Source organism: Gorilla gorilla, chromosome 7, assembly GCF_029281585.2.
Source record: "Gorilla gorilla gorilla isolate KB3781 chromosome 7, NHGRI_mGorGor1-v2.1_pri, whole genome shotgun sequence".
In the NCBI taxonomy this organism is placed as follows: Eukaryota; Metazoa; Chordata; class Mammalia; order Primates; family Hominidae; genus Gorilla; species Gorilla gorilla.
Genome location: NC_073231.2, coordinates 35286456 through 35305881, shown reverse-complemented (window position 1 = coordinate 35305881; position 19426 = coordinate 35286456). Strand labels below are relative to the sequence as shown.

The window sequence follows — 19426 nt, the reverse complement described above, 5'->3', positions numbered from 1 at the left end:
CCACTCTACTACGCGGCTCCTTCTGCTCTCACTGGCCTATCAAGACCTCTAAAAACAGCACTGAGGTTGGATGACATGTCCATTACTTTTGGAGAAAAATGACAGAAGAAAATTAGAAATGTAAATCAGTATGTTAGAAAGCACTGTAAAATGCCCAACAATATTTAATAAATGAATAAATGGATCTTTACCTACTTTATCACTTAGTGTTTATTAGCTACCATCTTGGGGGTAAGCCATCTTACATGTTTTAAAGCATTATATAGAAAGCATTTTAAATACTTATAGCAAGGATGTATAATCTCCAGACTAGGAGAAAGCTGGTTGTGTCACTGCAATAAGAAAGCCACAAAGCCCCAACTCTAGAAGCCAAATACATAGCAATGCTACAAAGTAAAAGAAGTAAGGGCTGCTTTGCCACAAGTAACAAAGATGAAACACTCATCTTGGGCCCTGATGGATCCCACCCTAATGTCAGGACTGCTCAGACATTCAAGAAGTTATAGTACTAAATGCTTTGCAAATATGTGAATATTGCCTTTTTTGGAGATAAACCTCACAAAAGAGTGAATTCACATTTTATTTATGGATCTTAACATACCTTTATTTATAGCAAACCTTTGCACAGTATCATCCAAAATCTCTAAATTTCGGTAAATAATAAAACCAGCCTATAAAAAAACAGAAAAATTTAAAAAGTATGCTAAAGATCACCGAAATAAAACAGTAAGTCCCATCTTCAGAAAAATCGAAGAGAATGATTCACAAAGCACCCAAACATGGAATTCAACCTATTATGTGACACAAATATCAATATGTCCTCATTTAATAATCATACCAATTGTGAAAATTGAGAAAGGTGCCTGAGCCTTAAAAGTTTGTTTTCACTTTTTCACACTCAGTATTACACACAATATCCAAATAAAATAACCTATAATGGAATCTAACAAAATGCAATCTAGTAAGAGAAATCCTACTTAAATCAGCTGAGAATGTTAGTCTCAAGTTTGGGGATATCTTTTAAAGGAAAATTATCATCCAATTTCCCTAACAAAAGTGAATTGTTTGCTGGTTACAATTCAAAGGAGTTTCCATTCCTTTGATAGATGCAAAGGAGAAACCATAAAATATTCATCTACAAATGAAAGTATGAGTTAGGAGAAAACAAATTCACTGTGGAATAAAATACATTTCTTAAAAAACACACAATAGTGCTATATATAAAGATAAGCCCAGATTTCACTACATACAAACATGTAAATATAAAAATATATCTAATGGCAGCAACAAGCTAAATTTGGAGGCAATTTTTCTAAAATTTCACCACGTTTTATATATAAGAAATAAGGCCAGTTTTAAAATAGAAACTGTACTATAATTATTTTCATTCTGAATTGTTTATATATCAAATCCATCATCAGTACTATTTATGCTTGCTCAGCCTGGATTTATTAGCCTTTCATGTTTTCAGCAAGTTCACATTTTTTAACATACAAATTAGACATTAATTTGGCTTCATGACAATGAAAATAACTAGCATTGAACAATCTGTTGATTGGTACTTGCTAATTAATATCGAGAATGAACAGTTTCACTAAATGTCTTCCTAAGCATTTTTCAATGCCAAATTGATATAAAATATTTTGGTAGAGTTTCTGCCACTACTACAATAAAATTTTTCTAAAGTCATTTATAATAATGTTTTTAAAACACATCACAATTTCTAAAGATCTTTAAGCACGTACATAAGCATCAGTGGCTGCATACAGTTTCTGGTCCTCAGTGAGAGGAAATTTACTCCAATTGCTACAGCGGATAGACTTGTCTTTCAGGAGCTGTTTACCTAACAGGTGTTTAACCAGACTGTTGAGGCTCCAGGTCTCTGTACATTTCAGCTAGAAATGATGAAAAAGCAACACAGTAAAATCAGTTCCTGTTTTCAGGTATTACCAAATGATATCAAATGAACATACCACAAATAAAATTAGGAAATGTTATACCAAAATACAACCCACAGATAGCCTTCAACAAATTTCCTTGTCACTAAAAGCCTCATATGCAGTCCACATTGTAAGAATGTAATTCTAGAATTTCCCTAATGTAGGTATTAAAAATCTTGGACTTTAAAAATATTGTTCATGAAAAAAAGTTGGTTAGTAGGCTTTCTGCCTCCCAGCCAAATGAATACTTGGCTAAATATGAGAATTTAATTTAACAACTTCATTAATAAAATATGTGAAATACAGGTGATGGAATTGATAGCCAAACTTCCACTAAGAGCACCATATCACAAGAGCTCCATTATGCTCTCCCTTAAAAAAAATAAAATTTTTTTTAAGTTACTGGTATACATGGATTAAAAATATACACCTAAAACACAATTTTACATTTGCAAGTATATGAAAGTGAAAGAGTACCAAGAACTGGGAGGAAGGAAAAGAGAAGGCTTGCTTAAAGAAACTGTATGTAATCCCAGCACTTTGGGAGACCGAGGCAGGTGGATCATGAGGTCAGGAGATCAAGACCATCCTGGCTAACACGGTGAAACCTCATCTCTACTAAAAAAAAATACAAAAAATTAGCTGGGTATGGTGGCACACCTGTAGTCCCAGCTACTCGGGAGGCTGAGGCAGGAGAATCGCTTGAATCCAGGAGGCAGAGGTTTCAGTGAGCCAAGATTGCACCACTGCACTCCAGCCTGGGCGACAGAGCAAGACTCTGTCTCAAAAAGAAAAAAAGAAACTGTCTGCCGGCCAGGTGCGGTGGCTCACGCCTGTAATCTCAGCACTTTGGGAGGCCGAGGCAGGCCGATTATCTGAGGTCAGGAGTTCGAGATCAGCCTGACCAACATGGAGAAACCCTGTCTCTACTAAAAATACAAAATTAGCTAGGCATGGTGGTGCATGCCTGTAATCCCAGTTACTCAGGAGCCTGAGGCAGGAGAACCACTTAAACCCAGGAGGTTGAGGTTGTAGTGAGCTGAGATCACACCATTCCACTCCAGCCTGGGCAACAAGAGCGAAACTCCACCTCAAAAAAAAAAAAAGAAAAGAAACTCTATGCCAAGACAGTGGATTAGAACTAAAGGTTTTCCATTGTGGAACACTGTGTAGCAATTCCTCAAAGACCTAAAGAAAGAAATACCATTTGCCCCAGCAATCCCATTACTGGGTATATACCAAAAGGAATATAAATCATTCTGTTATAAAGACACATGCACGCATATGTTCACTGCAGCACTATTTAACAATAGCAAAGACATGGAATCAGCCTAAATGCCCATCAATGATAGACTGCATTAAAAAAAATGTGGTACATATACACCATGGAATACTATGCAGCCATAAAAAAAACAAATAAGATCATGTCCTTTACAGGCACATGGATGGCACTGGAGGCCATTATCCTTAGCAAACTAACACAGGAACGGAAAACCAAATACCATATGTTCTCACTTATAAGTGGGAGCTAAACGATAAGAAAACATGGACACACAGAGGGGAACAACACACACTGTGGGAGGTGGAGGGTGGGAGGAGGGAGGAAGAAAATCAGGAAAAATAACTAATGGGTACCAGGCTTAATACCTGGGTGATAAAATAATCTGTACGATAAACCCCCATGACACAAGTTTACCTGTGTAACAAACATGCACATGTACCCCAATCTTGAAACAAAAGTTAAAAAAAAAACAAACTAAAGGTTTTCATTAAAGAACATTCACTTGGAACTTTTTTATTGCTACAAAAACATTATATAACAAGCTTTTTCAAAAAAAATCTAACATTCAGATAGAAAGTACATTCTGTGTAACACAAAATTATCTTCATCATGAAGCAATATATATATTGCTTTTACCTTTTTATTGGCAACATCTGTCAACTCCACAAAATTCTTCAATTTGATATCAAAGTCACGTAGAAGTTTCCACTGATCTCCTTCAATTCCTACACCTGCCTTTTTAACTGCTTTATTTTCAAGCAACATTTTTAATCCCTGGGGAAAAACTGTAACATTTTCTTGTTATTTCCGTAAGTTCTGTCAAATATGATGGATTTATGTCCTACTTCTTATACATACCATGTTTATGTATAAATTCGTATTTAACAGTAATTTTAAATTCAGAAACACATTCACCTTGAGTATTTCTTAACTAAAGCAAACAGTCCTGATTGATAAATGACAAGAAAAAATAATCAGTTTGAATGCCACTCCTGCTAGCAATAGCAGTACATATCCTGGTCATTTAGCCTCTTAAAATTTCAGTTTTCTCTTCTCTAAAACAGAAAACATGTCAACGCCTCACAGGTATGTTGTGAAAATTAAATAAAACAAGGAATGTGAGTGAATCAGGTAGAACATAAATACTTAAATAAATTTGAGATAATGAGAGAACGGCCAGCTAATAAAAGAACTTAATTTTATAGGGATAAAGTTGACATATTACAATTATCAGCCATATAAAAATGTAATGAAGAGATACCAACCTGACATGGAAGAAATGTGGAACAAGTAACATTTGCTCTCAGAAACACACAACTGAATTAGTGCAACTTTGCCAAGTTTCCCTCTATTGTATAATGGTGGCCACTCCATGTCAAATCCCACCACATCCCCATCTGATAGCCTCATGCTAAAGGGAGAAAAATAGTGTAAATTAATTTATGTTAAAATTTTAAATTTCTGCATAACTAAAGACATAATTCAAAAATTAAAAGGCAACCACAGACTGTTCAAGTTATCTGGAGCACATACAACTGATAATGAACAGCCAGAAAATATATAAAATTTCTTGAAAAATAAGTAAGAAAAGACAAATTATTCAGCAGAAAAATGGAGAAAAATATGAACAGGTAATTCCCAAAAGAAAATCCAAATGACCAATAAATCCAAAAGATAAGGCCAGGTATGGTGGTTTACCCCTGTAATCCCAGCACTTTGGAAAGTCAAGGCAGGAGGACTGCTTGAGACTAGGAGTTTAAGGCCAACCTGTGCAACACAGCATGTCTCTACAAAAAAAAAAAAAAAACTAAAAATTAGCTGGGCTTGGTGGCACACACCTATAGTCCCAGCTACTCAGGAAGCTGAGGCAGGAGGATCACTTGAGTCCAGGAGTTCGAGGTTAGTGTGAGCTATGATCGCATCACTGCACTTCAGCCTGGGTAAAAGTTCAAGACCCTGTCTCTAAGAAAAACAAAAATAAAAAATAAATTTTAAAAATCCAAAAAATATGTGAAGACTCTACTTCTCACTAGAAGTCAAAGAAATGCAGACTAAGTCTACGTGATTTCACGTCTGATTCGTAAAAATTAAGTTTCAGAATACCACGTGTTAAGAGGATATCTATCGGTGGTTCATGTATAAATTGGTAAAATCCTTTTGGAAAAAAACTTTGACAACGACAATATCTAGTTGAAGGTGCATAAACACTATGACCTGGCAAGTTTTGTCACAAATAAATGAAACCCTCAGATGTGTACAAACAGACATGTTTAAGAATGTGCATTGCAACACTGTTCCTACTGGCAAAAATTAGAAACAAACTAAATTTCCATTAACAAGAGAATGGATTGAACCAACTGTTGCATAATGAAACATTGTAAGATATAACAGTTAAAATGTAACTACACAGATCAACAAGAAAAATTCTCAAAAACATAGTGTTGAGTAAAAAAGACAAGTTACAGAGTACACAGTTTGTTAGCATTTTTTAAAGTTTTTAAATGGGCAAAATAACATTATATAATATTTTCAGATATAAAATTATTAAGTACTATTATAAAAAACATGTGAGCAGCCAGTGGCTCACACCTGTAATCCCAGTGCTTTAAGAGACCAAGGCAGGAGGATCACTAGAAGCCAGGAGTTCAAAACTAGCCTGGGCAACATAGTGAGACCCTGTCTTTAAAAAATATAAATAAAAAATTAGCCAGGCATGGCAGCACATACCGGTAGTTGTAGCTACTTGAGAGGCTGAGGCGAAAGGATCACTCGAGCCCATAAGGTTGAGGCTGCATTGAGTATGATCTCGCCACCGCACTCCAGCCTGGATAACAGAGCAAGACCCTGCTTTTATTAAAAAGAAAAAAAAATGCACAAAACTCATAGAAGTTATCTCAGAGGGGCACAGGGGGAGAATCAGAAAGAACAAACACGGGGCTTCAGCTGTATTTTACTGTTTCATTTCTTAATAAAGAACTGAAGAAAACAGGCCAGGCGCAGTGGTTCACGCCTGTAATCCCAGCACTTTGGGGGGCCAAGGCAGGCAGATTGCTTGAGTCCAGGAATTTGAGACCGCCTGGGCAACATGGCAAAAACCCCATCTCTATAAAAAATATATATATAAATTATCTGGGCATGATGGTGCATGCCTGTAGTCCCAGCTACTCAGGAGGCTGAGGCAGGAGGATCACTTGAGCCCAAGAGGCGGAGGTTGCAGCGAACCAAGATCACACCACTGTCACTCCAGCATGAGCAACAGAGTGAGACCCTATTAAAAAAAAAAAAATTGAAGAAAATTAAGATTTGATAAACAAAGTGGGAGGAATATGCATATTTATTATATTGTTATCTATTGTTGTTGATACTTGCCCATTTAATAGTTGTTAAAAATTGAAACTATATTAAAAAATAAAAGCAACTCAGCTTCTGCTTCAGGCCAACATGATATAACAAGGGAGGCCAGACTCACCCTCCCACCACAAACAAATCTAAACTTGGACGAAACATATAAAACAACTGTTTCAGATACTAGACAACAGGCAGTACAGGACTATGATCTCTAAGGGAAGAGAAATGAAGGGTGAACCTTACAGTTGCCCCACATTCTTCCTGGGACCCATTGCAGACAACAGAACAGGGAGAAGAATCCCAAGGAGAGCACTGAGTTGGGAAGACAGAGTTCAGAGCCCTGGAAGCTGAAGGACCTGGAACTCACAGGGCAGAGTTCTGGAGAGGAGGAAGCTAGGCAGGAAAAGAGCTCCAGAAATCTCCCTAAGGGACTCCTTTGGTCTTTGCAGAATACGAAGACAAGCATGCATAGACTAAAACTCTATGGGGCTGGGCAAACAACCAAACAACCATAAGCTGAATGATTCTTAGGACGGACTTACACAAAGGTAAGAGGCATTAAAGTTCTGAAAAGTCAGAGAAGAGATCGTTGATCACCAGAGGCAGTCTACAAAGACTCCAGAAGGGTCACATCTTATTATAGGGCTAAATTACCTTTAGACTAAAGGCAAACGTAGACTTTCCCTGATCAAGCTTGAAAACAAGCTTCAAAACATAAAGTTGATCTTCAAGTAACTTAGATGTCTGACAAAGTTCCTTTCTTTAAAGGAAAACAATAAAGTCTAACATTCCACAAAGTAAAATCACAATGCCTAATTAAAAAAAAAATTAACAGCTGTAGGAATAAACAGGAAAATATAACCCATAATCAGGAGAAAAATCATCCAATAGAAAGAAAAAATCCTAGAATAATAGCATTAACAGACAAGTACATTAAAACAGCTATTAAAAATATGCTAAATATGTTCAAGAATTTTGAAAGAAACATGAATAATGAGAGCCAAAATGGAAAAAAAAAATTAAGAACCAAATGGGACTTCTAGAGATAAAATATGTAGTATCTAAAAAAGAAATTCACAGGATGGTATAAACAGACCAGACACTACAGAAGAAAAAAATATAAGTGAACTTGAAGACAGGAAACAAAACTATTCAAGCTATTCAAAATGAAGCACAGAAAGAAAAAAAGGAAGAAAGAAGAAAAGACTGAAAGGAAAGAGCCTCAGTGGCCTGCGACACAGTATCAAGCAATCAAACTTGTGTGTACTAAGAGTCCCAGAAAGAGAAAAGAATAACAGGATGGGAGGAAAAAGGATCTGAAGACATTTTTCAAATTTGATTAAAGGTATAAGCCCACACAGATCAAAAAAATTCAACGAACTCCAAGCCAAATAAACACCAACCACATTACACAAGGGCACATCATAATCAAATTGTTGGAAACCTGTGGTAGCAAAAATTTAAAGTGTCCAGAGGAGGGGAAAGCAAACACAAAAACTCTGCCTGCCTTTTATAAAATACATATAAGTCATCAAAACTACAATTCTTCAAGTCACTTGTGCTAATTGCCTTCAGATATGACATACTATAGCAATGCTGAAGGTAAAATGGTAGAGTTAATATGTAATCATAAACAACAGATTTTACCTCCTCTGTGAAACTAATTCAGTATAATGAGTCCCAAAGTGGCCAGATAACTGTAGTAAAAGTAAATAACACTTGAATGTTACTTCTAGCTTATATCTATACCAGTAGAAGACGATTAATAAATAGCTTAACCTACCTCTGCCTTTTGTTTGTTTGTTTGTCTGTTTGAGACAGGGTTTTGCCCTGTTGCCCAGGCTGGAGTGCAATGATGTGATCAAGGCTCACTGCAGCCTCAACCTCTCGGGCCCAAAACCTAGGCCTTCTGAGTAGCTGGGACCACAGACACCTGGCTAATTTTTAAATTTTTTTGTAGAGATAGGGGTCTTACTATGGCTGGTCTCAAACTCCTGGGCTCAAGCAATCCTCCTGCCTTGGCCTCCCAAAGTGTAGGGATTATAGGCATGAGCCACTGTGCCCAGGACCTCTGCTTTTTTTAACCCAATATATAACAAATTTTTTTTTTAGAAGACAGGTATAACCACCTCGGAAAATATCTGAATGAATTACTTATTACTTGTTTTCTGCTTTGAGAGCCTTAGATTGCACTATTGCAGTCCTAATTTTACAAGGCAACCTTTAAAAGTACTAACAGACATTGCTAATGTTTTTTGTTTGTTTGTGGGGTTGTTTTTTTGGATTTTTTTTTTTGAGACGGAGCCTCACTCTGTCGCCCAGGCTGGAGTGCAGTGGCGCAATCTTGGCTCACTGCAACCTCTGCCTCCCAGGTTCAAGCGATTCTCCTGCTTCAGCCTCCTGAGTAGCTGAGACTACAGGCGCACGCCACCACACCTGGCTAATTTTTTGTATTTTTAGTAGAGACGGGGTTTCACCATGTTAGCCGGGATGGTCTCAATCTTCTGACCTTGTGATCCACCTGCCTCGGCCTCACAAAGTGCTGGGATTACAGGCCTGAGCCACCGCGCCTGGCCTCTAATGTTTAAACATTTTTTAAGGATCATTTGCTACAACTGTTACTAATTACACACAACAGAGCCAATCATAGCCATTATTCAATATTACTATGTTGATATTTTTAATGAAATATAAAGGTGCATTTAAAGGTTAAATAATTTTTGCACTTTTTCCCTAAATTGGTAAAATAAATACAGTATGTTCAGTAGCTCTATATATAACATCTTAAGTACTGAAAGTTAAAAAACTGTCGTGCTCGCTTCAGCAGCACATATATTAAAAAAGTTAAAAAAAACTGTCTGAAGTAATAGAAAAGCTTATGAATGACCAAACTGACAGATTACAAATTAATTCAGTGACTTTTATTTGAAATGTAAAACTTGGTGATAGTGTATACATAGAAATAATTATCTATTGAACACACCTCACCTGTAAAACTCAGTATATTCACAAACATTACCATAATAGTACCTTCTAAGGGTCCAAATTCAAATAAAATCAGGAAATTCAAATCACTTACCTAATATCTTCTGACAGGAAAGAGCAATCACTAGCATCGTAACTATACACAATGGATCCAGTGAATTCTAAGAAGGGGAGGTCATCTTCAAAAACACTCTTCCGAACACATGCCTTGAGTTTAGTAAATTTCAAAACAGGCACAAAGTTCACATCAAATAACAAATGTTGACCGAAATAATAAAGTTCACTGAAGCATTCAATTTATAGTTCTAAGTTTTATCAATTAATGTTTTATAAACTAATGAAGTCATAAAGAAAACTTAACAAAGAAAAAACCATCCCATTGTGAAATTATTTCTCCTAACAAGTTTATTTTCAAACCTCTAATCCCATTTTCATAAAAGTATTTATTTTCCTGAGTTTTTTTTCTGGTAATTATATTCGTATTGCAGCTGTAATAATAATGTTGCCTTAAAATGCTGAAGACCGGCTGGCAAACAAAAAATTCAACAAAGTTAATGTTATCTAAATTATCTGAACTAGAACAAACTGGCAAAGTCAACTCGAAAAAGAGAAAATATACAGTAAGAATTCTCATTTTGTAAACCCAATTAAAGTTTATTCCAGTTTACCCTTTCAACAACTAGGTCCTGGTGCATTTAGACAACAGCAACTCTGACCTAAACAATGACTTGAAGTTTACAAGTAACAACTGACTCTTTGCACAGTCAAATACAAATTAAATTTCTCACCCGAAAGAATAGTCAATGAACAACATACCTTTCTTTCTTCTACAGCACATCTTTTATTCTGCACATTCATCCATTCAGGACATTTCCGCTGCTGTGCAGTTGTTTCCAATTTTTTTTCACTCATCTTTGAAATGTCCTATTTGCAGAGTCCAAAAAACAATGTCTTCATGGGTAAATACACAACAATATCTGAAAGAAAACTGAGAGGTAGTACTGTCAATATGAATGAAAACCAAACATACATATTTAAAGTAAGTTATGACACCTAGGTCCAAGCATAGGTTATAAGAGCTAGAATCACAAAACAAAACAGATACAATATGCTGCATCTAATAATTATACATTTAGTATTTCTTCCTCTTAAAACAAATCAGCCATTTTAATTGACTTGTATAATTCTGGTAGTTTCAAAATTCTATTATTTTATGACTTTGAGTCTTTCTCAAGAATAACCTTACCTCACTATCAATGAAAATCCTTGGGTATATGAATCATTATGAATTCCTGACATTTTAAATTTTCTACATGATTATTCTGTCTTAAGATCTAAGTAAATTCAGCAAAACTATTAGATTTATTCACAAATCTACTCAAAGACTTAATTTTGAAGACAGATAATAGCTCTTCTATATTAAGGATTTTTATTTTGCTCCTCGCCTAGTAAGTGAACAAATTTCCCTAAGAATGAGTTTTTTAGAGGATTTTTTAAAAATCTGTTAATATCTTTGAGGGCACTCCTCAATGTAAACCAAAATTCAAGTATAATTAAAGAAAATACAGTGAATAAGAATCTCTCAAACGTGGTGTGTGCATTTAAAAAAAAAACAGAACATATTTGTTTTGTTAATAGTAAAATGGATCCGTACCCTGATATGACCCATACTCAAATAAAATAGCCTAAGTTCAAGGCTTAGTTCTTAGCAAATTCCTCAAACTTCAACTTTAGTTCCTATTTGTAATAAGGAGGTAGCAGTTTTTTTGTTTTTTGTTTTTTGTTTTTTTGAGACAGAGTCTTGCTGTGTCACCCAGGCTGGAGTGCAGTGGCACGATCTCAGCTCTCTGCAAGATCTGCCTCCTGGGTTCATGCCATTCTCCTGCCTCAGCCTCCTGAGTAGCTGGGACTACAGGCGCCCACCACCAAGCCCGGCTAATTTTTTGCATGTTTTAGTAGCGACGGGGTTTCACCATGTTAGCCAGGATGGTCTCAATCTCCTGACCTCGTGATCCGATCGCCCACCTCAGCCTCCCAAAGTGCTGGGATTACAGGCATGAGCCACCACGCCCAGCTCAGGAGGTAACAGTTTTTAATGTAACACTGAAGAGTCTCATGATGAAACAGGATGTTAATTACATTAACTATTTGTGATTTGAGGGTAGTCTGTTGTATTTGATATTTAACAATATAAATTCTGACAAAATTAAACAATATGCAGCAACTATCCCAAGCATGAATCAGAAACTGAAAATACTGATAATTTATGGAACAAAAAATTTTAAAGAATACTTTTATCAAACAAATTTTCCATATAGAACAAACTCCATCGCTATTGTACATTGGGAAGGAAAGGGTTAACAGAGCAGCTTTGTAACTCATTCTTTCACCACGGGGAGGGGGAGACTGCAAGATCTCCACCAAAGTTCCCAGTAAACATCCCAATGACATCAAACCAGAAGGCAGCTTACTAAGGGTCTTTATTAGTAGAAAAATACCAAACAGTCCATATCTAGAAAATGTTAGCAAGAAAGAGTTCAACTATCTAGATTGTTTATTGTTAATAAGCCTGGAATTATGGATTTATTAATTTATGCTTGAAAATGTGGGGTAGTCAAATAAACCTCATAATTAATAATACAGGAGTCCCAAAATCAACACACAAATCCTTTGTGCAATGTTTTTGCACATACTGCTTAAAACTAGAGTGTTCATACAAAACTACAACGTGTCCTAATGCAAAAGAAAGGTACATTTCTGTAATTTGTTTCTCACGGTTTGGGACTCAAAAAAAGAATGTTCTACCTGCAATTGGTGCTTGCCTATATTCACAGAACCATGATCAAAGTTTGCCGATGGGTACAACTCAACTCTTGGGGTTGCCACATGCATCATATGTAGTGAAAAAATATGTAAAATACACATGCTTTATTAATTGTAAAGCATTTTATATATGTCACTGGTTATCAATAAGTGTATATTTTGTCACAAATTCAAAATCCTTGACAGGAGAAGTCAAAAGTTGATCCCAGATTATATAAGTAAAATCAGTTCTTAATCTTAAAATATATATTTATAAAGCTGGAAAACAAATTTCTGCTATACTTAGAGTAGACCTCATTGGCAAAATGCCAGAAAACTGAGGTTTCCACAAATAACACAAACTTTATAAAAACACCTGTAGACTTCTGAAATTTTGTAAGTAATTCATTTACACTGCCAAAACAGAAATAAACTCCAATAACTCTTTCCTTCTATCTATAACACTAAAATCATTTTAATTTGAAATATGTAATTTTTTAGATGTAAATACTCTTTTGCATGCAAAATTCTATCTAGATACTTCCAGGCAAAGATTTGAACGTAAATTTGTTTACAAACCTAACATCTTTGTCAAATTTACTTGTATCTTGGGATAGATAAAAAGCACACAGAACATTAATGTTGTGGAATAATTTGCAATAGGGAAATCCTTTACCATACATGAGGATTGTAATTCCTGACGAGGTAAAGGTTATTCTTGGTCAAATTCACAGCATAAAATAATTTTTTATTTACATATGTACTCGCTATGTCATTGAGCATGTATGACTTTGACATGTCCTTTTCTAAAATCATGTCTTTTAGCTTCTGCACAGCAAATCAGAGTGAACAGACAACCTACAGAATGGGAGAAAATTTTTGCAATCTATCCAGCTGATAGGTCTATATCCAGAATCTACAAGGAACTCAAACAAATTTACAAGAAAAAAAAAACAAACAATCCCATTAAAAAGTGGGCAGAGGACATGAACAGACACTTCTCAAAAAAAGACATTTATGCAACCATCAAACATGAAAAAAAGCTCAACATCACTGATCAGTAGAGAAATACAAATCTTTTTTGTATACAAATCAAAACCACAATGATATACCCTCTCATGCCAGTCAGAATGGCGTTTATTAAAAAAATCAAGAAACAACAGGTGCTGGCAAGGCTATGGAGAAATAGGAATGCTTTTACACTGTTGGTGGGAATGTAAACTAGTTCAACCATTGTGGAAGACAGTGTGGTGATTCCTCAAAGACCTAGAACCAGAAATACCATTTGACACTGCAATCCTATTACTGGGTTATACAATTATATTACTGGGTATATACCCAAAGGAATATAAATCATTCTATTATAAAGATACAAGCACACACATGTTCACTGCAGCACTATTCACAATAGCAAAGACATGGAAAAAAACCAAATGCCCATCAATGATAGACTAGATAAAGAAAATGTGGTACATATACAATGGAATACTATGCAGCCATAAAAAGGAACATGATCATGTACTTTGCAGGGACATGGATGGAACTGGAATCCATTATCCTCAGCAAACTAACAAAGGAACAGAAAACCAAATACCACATGTTCTTACTTATAAGTGGGAGCTGAACAATGAGAATACATGGGGAACAACACACACTGGGTCCTGGAGGAGGGACAGCATCAGGAAAAACAGCTAATGTATGCGGGGCTTAATATGTAGGTGACAGATTGATAGGTGCAGCAAACCACCATGGCACACATTTACCTATGTAACAAACCTGCACGTCCTGCACATGTATCCTGGAACTTAAAATAAAATTAATTTTTTTAAAAAACATGTATTTTATCATTTCATAATGCTTCACATTGTACCTTTAAAGGATTTTAAACCCCCCTTTAAAATAACATATTATGATTTGCTTTGGACTTTTCCTGAAATCTTATCTACCTACCACTATCTACAATTTTTCAACCTTTATCATTATTTTAAAGGTTGTCTGGAATTTTTGTTGTTGTTGTTTTGTTGCTTAATTTTGGTTTTGGCCAGGCACAGTGGCTCATGCCTGAAATCCTAGCACTTTGGGAGGCTGAAGCAGGAGGACTGATTGAGGGCAGGAGTTCAAGACTAACTTGGTCAACATAGTGAGATCCCATCTCTTACAAAAAAAAAATTGTTTTTTATTTTGAATGGCTTAATTGGAATATATTTGTCTTTCAGTATGGAAACGAAAATTAATCTCATTCACAGGTGGTATAAAAAGTTGTTTTCCCTTTCACCTTACTTTCATTAGTTACTTTCTTCAGTTTCCTCTTTTTCTTTTTCCATTTTTTTCTGACTTGATGAAATTATCATGCATTCCCTTTTTCCTCATTATTAACGTTAAAATGCATTGCGTTTATGCTACACTCTACTCCTGACCAAGACTTTTTAACAATATTTTCTTCGAATTCTACATAGCAACCACTACAAAAAAGCAAATGGCAAAGGAGAAGGCTTTGCTCTCATAGACTGAAAACTCCTTTTTCACCATTAACCAGTATTCCAACAACTTAATCTCTTCAAATTGTATGTATTTCAAGGGTGCAAAAATTTTTTAAGTCTAATAGCTTCTCCTTTTCTTTAATTAAGAAATATGTTAATTTATTCTGATGATTTAAGTAAGCTTTGAGTAAACGTGAACTTTTTTATATCAAGTATTTCAAAATAATACTAAAGCTTTGTCACAGACACACACTGACTTTCCTCTACTAGTACTATTAATTCTTCTTTAGGATTCAAATAACACCAATTAAACATCACTTAAAAAACCATTTTAACTTCACTTTTCCAAAGCTGAATTTTTGCTCTGAATCCATAAACTCTGTCATATACCTTAATGTATTTTCCACATGATCATGCATTTTTTTATTGAGTGAATTCAAGTGTTCAAAATGTCAGTTAAGGATACCACTTTTTGAAGCCAGTAACTACACTTCAACAAATCTGCAAAGTAAGAATCACTCACATGGAATAATTTAAATTTTTCCTTTTCGCTTATGAACCTTCCTTTGGACTGTCCACATAATCAGTAATAAAATAGCTCACCGCATTTCTTCACCTAAAGGTGAGAAGAAGGTACTGTAGGAGCTTGGTTCACCATTTGAATTTTTAATATAATTATTTAATGTGAAATTCCAAACCACAGGCAAGTTTTAATTTACAACTGCTTCTCCATGAATAAGACAACCTGTTACTTGGAATAAAGTTTTAGATTGAACTTAATGTAAAGCTTTTATATCTTCCTGTCATTACCTGTCCCAAACTTCCACTCTTTTTCCATAGTACCTTGTATGTTTCAAAGTATTCATTTATCTCTTCGAATATTTCATCCCCAGTTGGTTTGGGGACTTCTCTTTGCCAAGCAAATAGTGTCTTCCAGTTCTTCAGGGATTCTATATGGTCTTCAAACTGAGGATCATTACAAATGTTTATGAATTCATATCTGAAATGAATGCCTTTTTTATTAAATAATCTTCTGGATTAGTGTTGTGTCTATGTCATTTGACAAATCTTCAACGTATCTTCTAATAGAATAATTGAAAATGGCAGCTCTTCAATTTCTTTTGCCTCATTGGTCCCAAACACAGTGTTCCAAACAGGTAGGAAAAAAATAGCAGCCTCAGCAACCCAGCAAGGTACCTGCGATTCATTAATTGTGCAACCCTATAACTAGCTTCTTGAGCTCAATCTGATTATCATGTTTATCAACCTCATAATAATAAATTATGACTAAATAATTAAGTATGGTACATCCATAAAACAGAACACTACACAGTCATTAAAAATAATGTTCTTATAATTATTCAAGTGAAAAAAGCAAATTAAAAAATTAAGGCGCAGTGGCTCACGTGTGTAATCCCAGCACTCTGGGAGGCCAAGGCGGGCAGATGATTTGAGGCCAGGGGTTCGAGACCAGCCTGGGCATATGGCGAAACCCCGTCTCTACTAAAAATACAAAAATTAGCTGGACATGGTGGTGCACGCCTGTAATCCCAGTTACTCAAGAGGCTGAGGCACAAGAATCACTTGAGCCCAGGAGGCAGAGGTTGCAGTGAGCTGAAATCTTGCCACTGCACTCCACCCCGGGCAACAGAGCAAGACTGTCTCAAAAAGAAAATTAGACTCTAATTGTATAAAATAAATACACGTGTGTGTTTGTGTGTAAGTCTGGAGCAATGTATACCAAAACGTTAGTGGTTATCTCACAATTGCAAATGGTTTTTCATATTCTTCTTTATACTTTTCTATATATTCCAACTTTTCTACAAGAACATGCATTCCTTTTAACAATCAGGGGACAAAAGTATGTCAATAAAATGGGAAAATAACTTTTTAATGAATAATCAAGGCTATATTTTTTCATACTATAGAACAAGGGCCAGCAATTGTTTTCTCTAAAGGGTTAGATAGTAACTATTCTAGGTCTTACAGGCCAGATGATCTTTGTCAAAACTACTCAAGTTTGTCACTATAGCAAAGAAGTCATAAACAATACTTAAGCATAACAACATTACAATGAAATTTTACCTATAGACACTGAAACCTGGATTTATTTAAATTTCATAAAATATTATTCTTCTTTCGACTTTTCAACCACTGAAAAATATAGAAACCATTTAGCACACAGTACAAAAACAAGCAGCAAGTCAAACATGACCCACTGGACACCTTACCAACTTTGACTACAGAACACAGATAAAATGCTCTAAAACTGAAAGTTCAAGGCTGGCGTTATTAACAACCCATTGTGGTGATTTTTAATCTCCATAATGCATTCTAAAATATCAATAAGATATGCAACTTCTTGGTGAAGGCTTTTTGATAAGTTAGTTGCAAAATGGTCCTCATGATAGCTAAATGAGTGGACCTATTCCATAAGGTTGGTAATACTAGTCAATTAAATGCTAAGAGATTATCTGTCAAAATTGTGGACTCTGTTTTGGAAGAAATTCATCTTAAGTGATTCTATTTGACAGCATTTAGATATTGGGACAAGTTGTCTGCTGAAGTCACTTCTAGTTCATGTCAATAGAAATCACGCCAATAAGATTTTAGTTAGAACGAATTTAGAAAAATTAAGACCAATTACATTCCAAATTAGCTAAGAAAGGGTAGCTTTTTAATCACTTAACTTTTAAGCCATACTCTACTTCACTCTTGATAGAGTAGAAATTCACCTCAAGAGAACTGTATTTTCCACTTAGAATAGTGTCATCTTCTAGAAAATAGACAAATTTAACACCAGTCTCAAGAGGCCAGTCTCAAGAGAAAGTTGGGTTTTGGTGGATGAACTCAGAGATTTCTTTGTTCATAAAACCTCTAACTAGGTAAGGAAATTAATACCTACTGTTACCATGGTAACTGACTTGCCTAATTGCTTGAGGGCTAAACTGAATAAAGTATCCCACTCTTCTTAAAAAGCACTAAAAAAAAAAAAAATTGTCAAGTTATATGACACATACAGATAATAATCTGAAGTTCAGGAAAAAATTATTAGTTAAATAATGCAATGCTTAACTCTGTTAGCCCATTATACTGTTTAATGTGGAAAAATTTCCACTTACTATTTAAAATGGTTCAATTCTATTTTATTCAAAATATGTAAAGGTTAATGTGATGAAATACACCGTTTTATAAATACTGATTACAATAAAAATGCAAGAATATTTATAATTACTCTGAAATTTGCTAACAAAATATCCTAAAAGAACAGTTGCAATACTTAAGTAATAATTTCAATTTCTCACATTGGGCATGTATGCAAATTTTACAAATATTCATTGAATTTCACAATGTTTCTCTGAAGAAGAAAGCTGTATCTACATCACTTTGCACAAAGGAAAACTAATAAGAAAGACTAGCTGATTTTGCAAAAGTTATGCAGACTGCTCTAGTGTTGAAAATTATACTATGAAGAAGCAGGAAGCAGAGTGGAAAGAAATCTGGACTGAAAGTCAGAAAACCTACGTTCTAATGCAGCTTTGTGTCAAAAAAAAAAAAAAAAAAGTATCCAAAACTTAGAAGACAAAGAGAGGGTAGTATGTCATTTCAATGTCATATAGGAGCACAAGCTCACCCAGCGATTATCAGTATTTCATTAGGGGACATATCTTTATTTGACGGTCATTTACTAATAATTTTAAAACTCAGACTCTAATATCCACATGTTAAATAATAAATTTTGGTCTCATAAAGGTGTAACTGAATCCTGTCCAGTAAAAAAGATAACCTCAAAGACTATGGTTTTTATTGCCCTATAACACAGCTTTGTATCTAACCTAACAATCTTTATTTCCAACTTTTTCCTCCAATGTCTATATTTATCTTTGCATCTCTCTGAACCAATGTTGTCATCCTGCTGGTTCCCTCATTAACACAACACATATGACATGTGTTCATTCTATATTTGTACAAGAATTATCTTTAAATTATTTGGAAAATTCTGCTTTGACACTTGGTCACTTAGTATCCATGTGACCTTGGACAAGTCACTTTATTTTTCTAAATTTTCATTTCCTCATTTGTAAAATGGGATTATATTCCCATTATTATATTACCTGTCTTATGATATTATATCATTATTATATATTATAGTATTTGCTTTCTTGACCACAAGATTAATGTAAAGATAAACAGCAATACACATGATGTCACTTCTTTTAAACTATAATTACACATGAGTTGGAATGATGACAGGACTAGTGATAGGTGTTTTACTGCTATTATACCTCATTCCCTATAGTATACTGGGATCCCCTTAGAGAGGTCAAGAATCTGTAGGTACAGATAAAAATAGCAAATCCATATGAATTAGATAAGATATATAAATTCACTGACAGCTAATTAAGCACTGAAGTACTTTATAGGTAGAATATTCTTTCAAATTACAAATTCAAACAGAGAAGAGAAAATGGATTCATTTATCCAATGCTTCTTTCTGACCCATTGGACCTCACTCAAAAAAAGTACTGAATTTCAAAACCCATCTCTTTTTTTTTTTTTTTTTTTTTGAGACAGAGTCTAGCTCTGTT

General features: G+C 34.9%; 1 protein-coding gene across 3 annotated transcripts in view; it reads right to left on the bottom strand.

Annotated features, from left to right (window-relative positions):
- The window catches only part of WRN (WRN RecQ like helicase), a 140591-nt gene that overhangs the window by 105197 nt on the left and 15968 nt on the right, over positions 1–19426 (bottom strand). For 2 of the 3 annotated variants that reach the window (XR_008667714.2, XM_031013995.3), the window contains exons 2-7: positions 10372–10543; positions 9650–9762; positions 4488–4633; positions 3859–4007; positions 1746–1895; positions 602–671 (exon numbers count right to left, since the gene is read on the bottom strand). Coding sequence is in view for 1 of the 3 variants with exons in the window: in XM_031013995.3 (XP_030869855.3) it covers positions 602–671; positions 1746–1895; positions 3859–4007; positions 4488–4633; positions 9650–9762; positions 10372–10467 (724 nt within the window). In the remaining 2 variants the exon portion in view is untranslated. Of the gene's footprint in view, positions 562–601; positions 672–1745; positions 1896–3858; positions 4008–4487; positions 4634–9649; positions 9763–10371; positions 10544–19426 lie in introns of those variants that run through there. The other variant, XM_055348365.2, reaches the window with a different exon arrangement.